Source organism: Salminus brasiliensis, chromosome 7 (assembly GCF_030463535.1).
Source record: "Salminus brasiliensis chromosome 7, fSalBra1.hap2, whole genome shotgun sequence".
Lineage (NCBI taxonomy): Eukaryota > Metazoa > Chordata > Actinopteri > Characiformes > Bryconidae > Salminus > Salminus brasiliensis.
The window spans coordinates 25,710,009-25,722,818 of record NC_132884.1 but is presented as its reverse complement, the minus strand read 5'-3'; the positions used below and the strand labels follow the sequence as shown (position 1 = coordinate 25,722,818).

Genomic DNA, 12,810 nt, shown 5'->3' with positions numbered 1-12,810 from the left:
TTATAGTGGTAGGCTGTGGTAAAGTCCTACACATGATTCTTTACACTTATGGAATTCAGCAGATTGTCCAGTGCAAAGTGCATTGTTTTTGATGCTCAAAAGCTCTAGGAACATCCATCAGAGTCTGATCAGCTGAATGTCCAGACGGTTAGTCTGTGAAGGGTGACAAGCACACAAAAGCATCTTTCTGCTTGCTTGCTCCACTATGCAACTGATGCTATCTTCCATACACATCATTACTCTTCAACAAAGGATTTAAACGTCCTATGAGAGGCCTATAATTTGACCATCAATAATAATCAATATCAGTAAATATAATTTTGAAGACAATCAAAGGTCAATAGTCCTGCAGTGTTTTCCTTAACTCCTCTGGTGAACTGATCAGATGCTCCTTCAGGAGGGTCAATGAGCTCGTTTCCCTAAATTAATGTCACATTCCAAAAAACTCTGACTAGCTTTCCACTCTCATTTGCAGGAAGACGAAGCACTCGCGCACAGCGTTTCATCTGCTTTCCAAAGCCAACGTCCTCTTCTGTCAGCTCTCGTTCACGCTGCAACCTCACAGCCCAGATCATCCTGTCTCGCATGCTGCCTCACAGTCACTCGCTGAGGCTTGCACGGCTGCCTTTTGATATCACTATACAGCAGGTGTGTGGAGTTCCAAATGGGTGAAGAAGTACTCAGAAAGTTGGAAGTTTGAATCATTTACTACAATTACATCAACCTGGAGCCTGGAGAACAACAAAAAAGACAATGTAAAGTGAATAAGCAGTATAAGATTCCTCACTGTCTGACAGGAAGATATTTTGCAATATTTAATATTTATGAGCAGCAGAGAAAGCAGGAGGGAAAATAATTAATCAGAGTAACTGTGATGAATTTTAATTAGTGCAGGAGTTCTTGCTCATTTGCTAAGTCCACATCTTTGCCAATAGAAGAACAAAAAAAGTAAATGGTGAGAAAAACGACAATTAGTTAAAAGCTCTTTAACCCACAGAGCTCGACAAATGCTGTACAAGGGTAGTGTTTCTTATTTAAACAGCACTTTTCACATTTATAAACAGAATACTCCTGAAAGAACAGTTGCAATTAACTTTTAAAAGTTTTCTTTTCTGAGCTAATGCTGATATCCCATATGTTTTATGTAGGCTTATTACATATCTTACGATGCCAAGATCGTTAAGTTTGATTCTGTTTGCCTTTGTAGAAGATTCAGGCAATACTACAGTGTACAAAATCAATGTTGAATGGAGAAAAATCTGACAATAACGTAATACTAAAGAGCCCATATTTTTATAGATTTACTCTCCAAATCAACTACCACTGAAAACTAATGAAGTGTGACTGTTAAGGCTGGAACTAGAGTTCTACCAATATGGTTAATGTAGACAAACTCATCAGGAAATGTGAACACAATAGCCCACTGTAGGCAATACATTATCACAGCAGTTCAAGACATGGTTTTATCACATGGTGACACCACAAGCCATTAACTCTCCTAAATCCCCATGTTGTATAAACCTGCTCATGCCTTACATTTTGTTTAGTTATTTAACATGCATAGCTCACTGAAATAAGCAGAGAAAGTGTGTGGAAAGCCGAGGTCCTAAGCTTTGAACTAAAACTACATTTATGTTAGTAAGTAAATTAGGTAAGTAACATTTCTAGATTTAAAGAAATCATGTCAGTAATAGAAGGTATATCAAACAGAAGGTGATATTGATAAATACAATAAAAGTTTGTGAGATGCTCAGTTTGTTTACTGGCATAAAACCAGCTGACAAATGCACTAGTAAAATGTATAAGAAATGTCTAAGGTATAAGAATGAAAAAAACTCAATTAAGTCTCAAGTCCCCACACACATTTATATTCAAAACCACACACAGACTTATGTACACATGCTTGCTTAGTCTCATTGTCTGAGGGCTCCTTGGAAACCTTTGTGTCTCTATTTCTTTACCCCACTACTGATTTCAGCTGTTTCAACAGAGCAAACCATCTTCAGACCTAAGACACCATATTTTGAAAATACAAATGTTATCTCTTTTCTATTGGGGGTCAGGATGGGTAAGGACAGCAATGAACTGAGAGATTAGCGATCAGTGGTCTTCACCTTTCAGACATACGTCGCCTCTGATTCTTTCAGTCCTTTTCAGCTGTGAGTGTCTAAAGGTGGACTGGTGTTATCTGTAGAGGTTTTAGGACACACTGAGCACACACTGAATCTGAGGGAGGATGTTCATATTCTCCCTCACATATATATACACACACACACACACACACACACACACACACACACACACACACACACACACACACACATACAAACGGAAGCTCTGCCAACCTCTAATGCGTGGTAATGACAGGATTTACAGCATGTAGCCACTAACGGTCGTATCAGACAGTGCTCGACCTGGCCTGGCTGCCGGCTGACCCTGAAATGAGGAAGTCCTCACCCATCTCAGCAGGAACTACACTCTCTGTAATTCACCCACTGGGCCCTAAAGCACTAGGTAATACTCACATATTGCCTCTCCACAGCACTTGAAAACATATATTATAAAGCTTACGTCCTTTAAAGCCAAATCAATCACAATAAACTCACATTGAGATGCTTGGACCCAATCAGTTGCATTGCACTTTGTCTATGGTGTGGCTACATATTACACTGAGGAAACATTAAACTGTAAGCCTTCTAAAATGTTATAAATAAACTGTTTTAATCAATTACTTAGAATAATACTGATCAATTGTGAAAAGGAAGAGAGCTCTTATTAGACTGTCAACTAACTGTCAACTAACTATTTCTCATACAAATATTAGATTGCTCATCTTTTTGTTTAGATCTCTTTTAAATACAATTTTTTTTATTTCATCCATTTTACTTGTACTGATAAATAAAATAGTTTGAGTGGTCTGTGACATTCCATAATCAAATCTGACATTAATGAACACAGAAACAGCGAGACATCAGCCATGTCGAAATGCAAAGTCAAGCAAAAAAACAGAAAAGAAAAAAAAAAAAAAAAAAAAAAAAAAAAAAAACACCCTCATCCCTCAGAGAGCATCTTGGTTTTCAAACATTGTCTTTCTGTGGTTGGGTGGTGAAAAAATCCTGCGTTTATACTTTTCCAGATCATATGTTGACTAGCAGCATTGGCAGCTATTAGCAGAACCATCCTTAGCATTTAGTCACTTGCAATTTAGACAAAAACGCAGCCCATACAATAAATGTTATTTATTTTATTTACCATAACATAATTTTGAACTACTTACCACAGTTTGACAGTGGTTTCAGCAGTTACTGCCAGGTTGTGTCATGCTATAGGCGTTTTCCAGATGCTCATGCAGGACAGTTGTGCAGTCATGTGTACACTTATCTTATAGCAAAACTTTAAAGTAAAGCGTTTCCAAATGTTTTCACTTTTTGAGTCATGCAGAACTCTACATTGCCATTTCTGCCAGGGTGTATTTTCCCAGCTTTAGTTGTGTAATGTAAATGGGACATGCAACCGACAGGAAGACAACTTATCAATTAATTACTCAATAATCACTCATTTGTTCTTATTGGCGTTATTGATTAACTGTTGGATTAGTTGTTGCATCCTTAAAATACTTTCACTAAGTATTTGCTTATTACTGTTTCTAAATAGTAAGAAGAGGTTTGAATTTTAAACAGTCATATCTGGCCCCAAAACTAGCAAACTCTACAATGCAATCCTTGGTCTTTGGGACTAAGGCCACAAAGCAGCTACAGCTCATGGAATTGATTTGAGCCATTGGCTCCTCTATATCTTAATCAGCATGCCTCCCAGTATGCCATTACCATTTACACTCATATCGAAGTATGGAGAGGGACAGAAAGAGAGAGAAAGAAGGATAAAAAGGCACAGAGAGAGACAGAGACAGAGAGAGAGAGGGAGAGAGAGAGAGAAATGAAGCGTAGAGCTGAATCATGCTAGGCTGTAAGATATTCTTCATCGCTCTGGCTGCACTCCCAAAATCCGCCTCACTGTTCTGAGAAAGACACACAAGCGCACACACACAAATACTCACACAGCCAGGCCTAGCGAGACCAATCAAAAGATGCTAAATGGTGCTTACGGACTGTGTGCAGGATTTTGTGACAGCAACAAAGACATCAGAGATGGATGAATTGGCCTGGTTACCCAATGCAAATGCACCCTCTGCCCACACACACATACAACTAAAATAAATCCTGCCCCAGTGCCTCTTAGGGCTAAATCTGCCAGGCCCAAACACAATGAATACCCAACATAAATAATGCCAGTGTTTGACACATCAATCAATAAAGGAGCAAAAGCAAAAGTTAACAGAGGCCTGCTGTAAGACACTCAGCTTAAGGCTCTAAGTCCTGCATAAACTGATCAGGTGCACTACTCAGCGTTTTAAGCAGATCAACAGGTATTGCGTAAATGTTTCATTCAGCTTTAGAAGTAGTTTTCCACACAAAACAATCATCTACAGCTATAGGGAATAAACAAGTACCATTTTATAGAAGTATCAGGAAAGATGTTAAAAAAAACAAAAAAGTATAAATCTGCACACGCGCACACACACAACGCACACACACAACGCACACAGGCTCAGACACAAAAACATTAACACAGTGAAATATAAACACCCAAACACACAGTGAATCTCAAGTCAGCTGTGTGCGTTGCGCTGGGAACTTGGGGCCTCACACTAATCTTGCATGGAGACAAGGCTATTGAGGAAGTGTCAGCGTGGTTGCAAACAGGAGGAACGCTTACACAGACAGGAAAATAAAGAAAGGCGGGAGAGGAGGCAGGGGGCCCTTAGAAGAGACTAAGAACCGAATCTGAGACTCTGAGATGCAGAGAGAGAGGAGAGAGAGGGGGGGGGGAGAGATGTAGCATCTTAGAACAAGAAAAAAAAAGAGAGGAAGTGTAGGGAAAAGTCACAGTGGATGAGGAAATGCAGTGAAGTGGACTTCTGATGGAAAAAAACAGCCTCATGAGCCCCTCTGACTCTCAGTAGTACACTGTCTGTGTAGGACGACTCATTGTTAGATCTTGCATGGCCTTGACCTAATCAATAGAAACAAACAGCAGTCTTTCATTTGAACCCACACCCTGGCTGTGGGGGACAAAAAAATAAATACATATTGAATACATATTCAATACATATTGAAATTGAAACATATTGAAATACAGTACTTTAGCAAGTAGGGGTGTGCAATGGCAAATGTGTTTTGAGGAAAGGAGAAAACACATTGATACTACATACATAAGCTTCAAAATAATTGCCCCCCTAGACAAAGATGAGCAAAAAACAACAATGAAAAATGTCCCTAATTGTATGTTTGATCTCGAAAATCTCAGATAAATCAAATATTCATGCAAAGAAAGAATTCTGCAATTTAAAAAAATCAAAAAAAAAGGAGAAAAATGAAAACAGACATTTAGTCTTTAGGAACTCTTAGGAACACACACACACACACACACACACACACACACACACACACACACACACACACACACACACACAAAACCCACAACAGCACATTTAACATTTACTCACATTACTCCAAACCACTGCCAGGTGGTGGCTTAAAAAATCCTGCACTCTCTCTGCTACCACTGATACTAAATCAGAATGCTGGGAGATTAAGAGTTAATCTGTGCAGCCTACACAATCTATTGGAGGTGACAAATTGATTTTTCAATCTTTTTTAACCTGATATAATATATAATATATAATATATACAAAGCATGCTGACTCACTGACCAAAAAAATGGTATAAGAACAACTATTGTAGTGAACTGATGCACCCTATTCGTTTTGGGGCAATATAGGCCCAGACTCTTCCTTTCTCTCCTTCTTTCGGTCCCTCTCTCTTTCTTTTTTTCCCTCTCATGTCACAGCTGTTGGCACTAGTGACAACGTATGTGCGAGGCATGTGTGTGTGTGTGGTCATATCACCATGTGTCCCAGATAACAATTACAGAACATCAAAGAAAATAACAACTCCAAAACATTAGCAACATTAGACAAAGAACAGGCTTGGTGACTACTACACCACGTTACACATACATCCCCAGCTGTTTATTTGCTCCAGAGAGTCCTATTCTATTTATAGTACTCCTCTACAGGTACTCGACGATGCATGTGTGTGGATTTACACACCTGTGTCACTAATGGGTGTGGGTGCAAAGAAAAGTAACTAAATGCAGTCATTAGAAGGGGTGTGGACACAGTGTATGACGTCAATAATACTAAAACACCCTTACAAGTAAAAGGTACCACAAGAGGTTCACAATGCCACTAAAGAATTAATTTACATAAAAGAGATGCAAGTGTGAATGTCTGAATACAGAAACCGGAGACATCTGAGGACGCCCAAGTCAGTCTTACTCTACACCCTCAACATGAGGGAGGAAAAAAATAAAGAGCGAGAAAGGAGAGAAGATAGAAAGGTAGCTTTAGGTTAAAAAGGTGTAACAAAGCTGTTGCACATCCTGTGCGTCACACCACATTCAAAAATTTGAAAGCATTGTTTGTGTTGGAGGCACACAAACAGATGCCGGCACAGAGCATTAAAACACGCAGGTGCTTAATAACTGTGAGCACTTTTTAATTCCTCTGTGCATCACAATGCTCTACAGAGCATTTTGACAGTACTACATTAAATTAAAGCCATACTGAGACAACAAAGACCCACAGTCGATAACATGTGACCTAAAATTTACAGCCAGTCTTTTGGTAAATAAACAAATGCTAAGGCCATATACATATACACATACACACACACGCACACACAAACACACACACACGTGATTATATGCTATTTATTGTATGATTCTATTCAAAGACTACATGTTTATTAAGCTGTAGCAATTGTCAGTATTATTTTAACTAGTCTCAATTCAAAACACCTTTTACTAGAACAATGCCTCAAAATGTACCTTAAATTAATGTGGTTTAGAGCTAAACGTCTTGTTCAATGCCAGTGTGTATTGAATTGAGAGGCAGGTATTGAACGGCACTCTACTATACGCTGTATTGTTGCAATCCTAGTTGTTTATATGTGGCAGTGAGCATGATTAAGAATCACTGAAAGATCACAGAGACCAATAAGCCAAGACTCTCTAAGGACATCAATCCTTGAAGTGAATGTTTTGTCCTGGAGCAAGAACAGCATCAGAAAATCTGCTTCTTTCCTTCGGTAAAGTACAACTTTGGAGTGATTTAGCATCCTCACCTCAACATCTCTGGTGAGCTACTTGGATAAGGGAGCAGGCTCAGCCTAAGCCACCCTGAAAGGATGCTGATAACTAATGAGAAGGATGCTTCTGCCGTTTGTTAACTTCCGAATAACAATACTCTTCACACACTTGCACAAACACACCAGAGAGCCCGGTATTTATGTATTAGCCATGAATAAAACATTCAGCTCAGACATATCGCAAAGATCCATGAGCTGTGATTCGGAATACATTCCGCCAAGTGACAAACAACATCTAGACTTGAGAGAATGGATTATAGGTAAATAAATAAAGAAGTATTCCCGAAGATAGTTCTCTAATCTTGCGAGGGATTAAGTGGTGATACCTCGCCAGGCACAGGGGCAGGATCAAACAGAACTGGGATTAACTTCAGTAGAACTGTGCTACTGGGAAAAAAAGACCTAGCCTATGTTTCTTCTGACAGGTATACAGGTGTAGACCTCTACACCTTCTTTCTTGCTCTTGCGCTATCTGTTCCCAAATGAACCCTGCCTACCATGATAAGTAAGAAAGGAAAAGCTTGTCGGCGAGGGAATACAGAGGTGAGAGAAGAAAGAGAGGAATGAAACAAAATGTAGGTTTTATCAAAAATGCCTTTCGCATTTAGCTGGTGAGTGCGCTGGAGGTACTGTCTGTGTTCTCGTCTCTCTCTCTCTCTCACTCCCGCTGCATCCCCCCAGGCACTAGCACAAAGATTCAGGCTTCCATATGAGGAGATATCTCATTTCGACAAGAATGAACTATAAAACCTGTGAAATCATGAATCCCTTACTCACCAACCCTTTCTCTGCCCCTCTTTTTCTCTCCCTCTCTCTCACACACAGCATGCATAAATTCTGATTGCAATAAATTACCATAATAGCCAAATGCAAATCAATTGCTGGTCAGAGAGTCACATGCTTTCCGAAAAGACTTGATTTATCTTAAGGTTTGTATTGGTGTGTGTGTGAGCATGTGTGTGTTTCAGCAGAGGACAGACAGAAAGATATAATACTTCCTGATGATAAATGCATCTTTGTTCAAAGAAGGCTTAAGCATAACAGTTAAGAAAGACTCACAGCATGTATGACTGCAGCACTGAATCTACAACATTGTAACCTCAGATGTGAGGGAAGTGTATGGCATCCTGAGATTTTGTCCCAACATCAAACTTAGATGGGCACAAACCTTTTATGAACCCCTCACTTTAGCACAGATATACTCAATCCTAATCGAACTAAGATTATAGAAGTGGGCCTCATGTTCACCTAGGAATTTGGTTCGGTACCAAAAACCCATGTACACAAACCCCTCTCAACCACAGGGAATGTCAATGAGGACTATCTTTTGTCTTCAAACATCGTTCTTAGAATACCTTGCGGCAATAACTGACCTCAGCTATAATTACTACAGCACTTTTGATAGGACCCTATTCCCTCATACATTCATGCTTCGTAACTTTGCAGAAAACAATTCTCTATCAAATAAAAATGCTACTTGCTCCAGTTGTTTTGCCAGGCCACTTGAGTGGAATACTATACCATATATTACAGCACTTTAAAAGGAAAACCATGGGTATGGCAAGTTTAGACTGCCGTTTTAGACTGTATACATTTCTGTTCTTTAACACATTAATGAAACCATACCAAATTAAGCCCGTTTTTAGTTTTGTTTTAAGTTTTTTTTAGGTGGGGGTAGGAGTAGATTTAATACTAATAACATGCAAATAGCTCATTTATGGTGTGCACACTGTCAGACCTTTAAGCTATAATACAACAAATCCTTCTGCAAAACATTTTAGTCATGTGTCAGCATGCAATAGATTTCAGCAGACGTCGATGATCCAACATGTCACCATATGAATAACGCACTCTGTGTATCTACTGCGTATGCCCACATTGCAATGATATAGTGTGCAGCCCAAAATTTAACCTTTGTTGACAAAATCCATATTTGTAAATCCCATTGTGACAATCCCTCATTCATCAAGTTTAAAATACAGCATATGTAGAGGTTTTCTGAAATCAACACAACGGTAGAATTATACATACAGGCTCAAAAATATACATCCACCTAGATGATCAATTCAGTTCATTAATAACTCCCCTCCAAAAGAAAATGTTCTATTAAAGATATTTGCTGTACACTCATTCTGCCCTACAATAAAAAATGACTAAAGGCCCAATATTTCCATAACATTCATGTCCATGGTGTACATAATGTGTACGTAAACCTCTGACCACAAATGTTACATTATCATTAATAAAAGTAGCTACTGAGTTGATGGGACATTTATCCTACACCAATAAAAAGGAGAGAAAGATTAAAAAAAAAAAAGATTGGAAAGACAGCACTGCTGGTCTGAAGATTCACTGGCACAATGGGCAATTAATCTTTAGACTACAACTTAGGTTTCCCAAAGCAATGCCTTGTATGTAATACAAGAGCTCTGTGTAATAGCGACAGTAACAATACATGACACAAAGACAGAACGGTTATGTTAGTTCTGACCTTGTTTAATAAAAAAAGATTAAAAGCCTAAATGCTTCCCTGTTCTGCTGTTTCTCTGTAGCACCCAGACCATGACAAATGCTTCAACTCATTATTTCAATGGATTCAATAAACATTCCACAGTAGAAAAGGAAATTGATTAAGTCTCTGACATTTGACCCTGTAGGATGTGTCCTATTTGACTTCTCTTTTGGGAAAGAGATGGAGAAAGAGAGAGAGAGAGAGGACACAGAGAGCAGAAAAGAAGACGGAGACAGAAAGGGAAAAAGGAGAAATCCGGAAAGGGATGGGGGAGTGAGGGGGCCAGTGAGTTGGGGCATTTCTCTAGCAGTCTATCATTAGATTTGTGCTGAGGGTGTGTGAAGCGGAGGACTTAAGAGGAACAGAGAAGCATGAAATTTGTTGTGATGCCTCATCTATGAGGGTGAGCATCTCAAGTTACAACACTCACTCACTCTCACTCGCACTCAGTCAAACAGGCAGCAGGGGACAAACAACAACCTAACCCCTAATACATAAATCACCTATATGTTCACAGATTTATGCACATTTACACCCTTAGCCACCTCTGCACTAAGAGCCCTTATTAGTGCTGGCTTTCCTGAAACACAGTCTGACAAGCCTGACCACAAAAAAAAGAATACAATTAATATACTGTTACCCAATAGAGGCACTGAATACTAGATCTCTGATGGATAATCTACTAGCCATGAGGTAACACAACCACCCCCTCCCAAAAAGCAACAACAATATCTTCAGACACAACATAGCGTAATTACAGCGTGCCAAAACAGAACGGCACAGAGACGGAGGGAAAAAGAAAGAGACAGGGAGGGACTCCCTGTGTGTGTGCGCGCATGTGTCTGTGTCCTGAAGTGTCGCTACTGCCGTCTCTATGGGCAACTAGTGAAGAATCCCCTTTTCTCCAAGCAAAATGTGTCGGAAAGCAGTGAAAAATCCCAATCCTTGAGGAACTGTTTTAATTTCATGTCTCCAGGAATACCTCCAGGAGAAACGGGTGGGGATTTGATGGCAGTGACAGCCCGAGAGGGAGGTCCTAGACCGAAGACAGACCCCCATAGACATCCTGGTAGCTGGAGATACGGTGTGAAGGAAGGCTGCGTGTCACCCAGTGTACTTCCATGTTAACTAACATAACCGATGCCAGCAGTGTGCCAGGTGCAGGCAACAAAGCTGAACCTGAAGGGCAACCTGGCATGTCCATGCGTTCTCGGTAGTCTCGGTTTTCTCAAATCTGCCAAATTCAGAGCTCTGAGTGGATGAAAAAAACACGAGTGCTGGCAGCTGGCATGCAGCAAGGCACGGGCCCACTGGGCAACAAACTGGCAACCCGTCATGCAACTCATGTATTACTTGCCAGTATGCCAGCCCATGCCCTTCAAGAGACCATGCATGTGAGAAGAGAGTTAAGGAAGAGCTTTCAAGAGCTAAGGAAAGTGTAATGCACTGTTTAATGAGGACACACAAAAAAATCAGTCACTTTTCTCTCATTTGCTCCTGCAACATTTAATCCTTTAAACTCTTTAAAAGTTTAATCATAACAGCCTTGAAGGGAGTTAAGCTGCAGTAACCTCCACACAGGGTCACTGCCTGTGGCTCTCTCTGTCACTCACTTTCATCCTCAATCCACACTGACCTCCACAATAACGAGCAAATTTCACAGAACCACTGTTGGGGCCAGACCTGCCGTAGACCCCTGTAATAGCAGAAATGAGGTGAAACTTCAACTCCAGGCATGTTTATGAAGAAGCAGAGGACTTACGACAGTTTTCTTCATCGCTGTTGTCAGAGCAGTCATCGTCGTCGTCGCATCGCCACGGCGTGGGAATACACCTGCCGTTCTTGCACTGAAACTGTCCAGTTTCGCAATCCGTTCTGGTCCCTGCAATGAGAGCAACATTTTAGTGGAGAGCAGCGCCGTTAAGTCAGGTTTGCACAGACAATAACATGGACAGTCACAGTGGCCAACCGTCTGTCAGAAGCTATCTAGCTAACTCAAGCGTATGTCTCAGACCAACGTTACTGATGTGGACACTGTTGTTTTAAATAAACGACAAGCTAACGCCTGGCCACGCTGGTTAAAACACATCTGTGTTAAAAAAAAATAAAATAAAATAAACAAACAGCAGCCTGCACTAAAATGTCACTCTGCCTTCCTGGAGTCCCGGTAGCGCCACGTTAACACGTACACATCACACCAACCCCCCCCCCCCCCCCCCTTCAGGTGAAGCAGCACAGCGCACGTGAAGGCAATACCGTGACCGTTACTGTACGTTTAACGGTCGGTCTCTCTACAACCTTGGCGAGGTGTCAGCCCACCTAGGCTCCATTTATCAAACCAAAAATGAACGTTTTTGGTGAACAATGAAACACCACATGAGAAAAAAGGGACTGCCGTCTCTTCGACACAATGACATATTGTTAGCTATCGACAAGCAGCCTTTCGTCCCCGTGCTCTTCAAGCGCACAACGACGGATATTCTCCCCCAACTTCTGACGACAGCGACCCACCTTTAGCGTAAAGAGCCTCCGCGAGTAACAAATGTAAGAGCAGCAGCCTTCCTGCTCCCGTCCACATGCTTCAAGATGACGGGGGGGTCCGTGTGCTCATACGAAATATAAAAAAAAGGAATGACAGACTCCGTCTTCCTGCTCCCAGAGCCAGTGTGTGCGCCGCTGTCTCTCGCTGGAGTCGCCACGGCTTTCCATTTGAATTGGTGATGTCACCGCTCGTAAGGCGGGGCCAAGTCTGCAGTAACATTATCTCCCCCGCCTCCCTCCTGCTCTACGATTGGCCAGTAGTACCTACACATGCAGGTCGCCGTAGGTAGGCGGGTTATAGTGGCCAATCCGAGCACAAAGGGGCGTGGTTTGATGGAATATGATTCGGGAAGCCGCTCAGAGAGAGCAGCAGGCCTACATGCATGGCAGCTGGCGTTGTGACCTGTATTGTAAAAAATACTGAAGTAGAAATAATCTGATGAAGGCTGGGACTTACTCTATAAAACACCAAGGCACAAGTCAGTT

At 41.0% G+C, this 12,810-nt stretch overlaps 1 protein-coding gene across 10 annotated transcripts in view; it reads right to left on the bottom strand.

Moving 5' to 3' along the window:
- Window positions 1-12,470, bottom strand: part of lrp8 (low density lipoprotein receptor-related protein 8, apolipoprotein e receptor) — a 136,676-nt gene extending 124,206 nt beyond the window's left edge. For all 10 annotated transcript variants that reach the window (XM_072684324.1, XM_072684330.1, XM_072684328.1 and 7 more), the window contains exons 1-2: window positions 12,295-12,470; window positions 11,546-11,665 (exon numbers count right to left, since the gene is read on the bottom strand). In XM_072684324.1, coding sequence (XP_072540425.1) covers window positions 11,546-11,665; window positions 12,295-12,361 — 187 coding nt within the window. In that variant the 5' untranslated portion in view covers window positions 12,362-12,470. The remainder of the gene's footprint in view (window positions 1-11,545; window positions 11,666-12,294) is intronic.
- Between the last annotated feature and the right edge of the window lie 340 nt (window positions 12,471-12,810).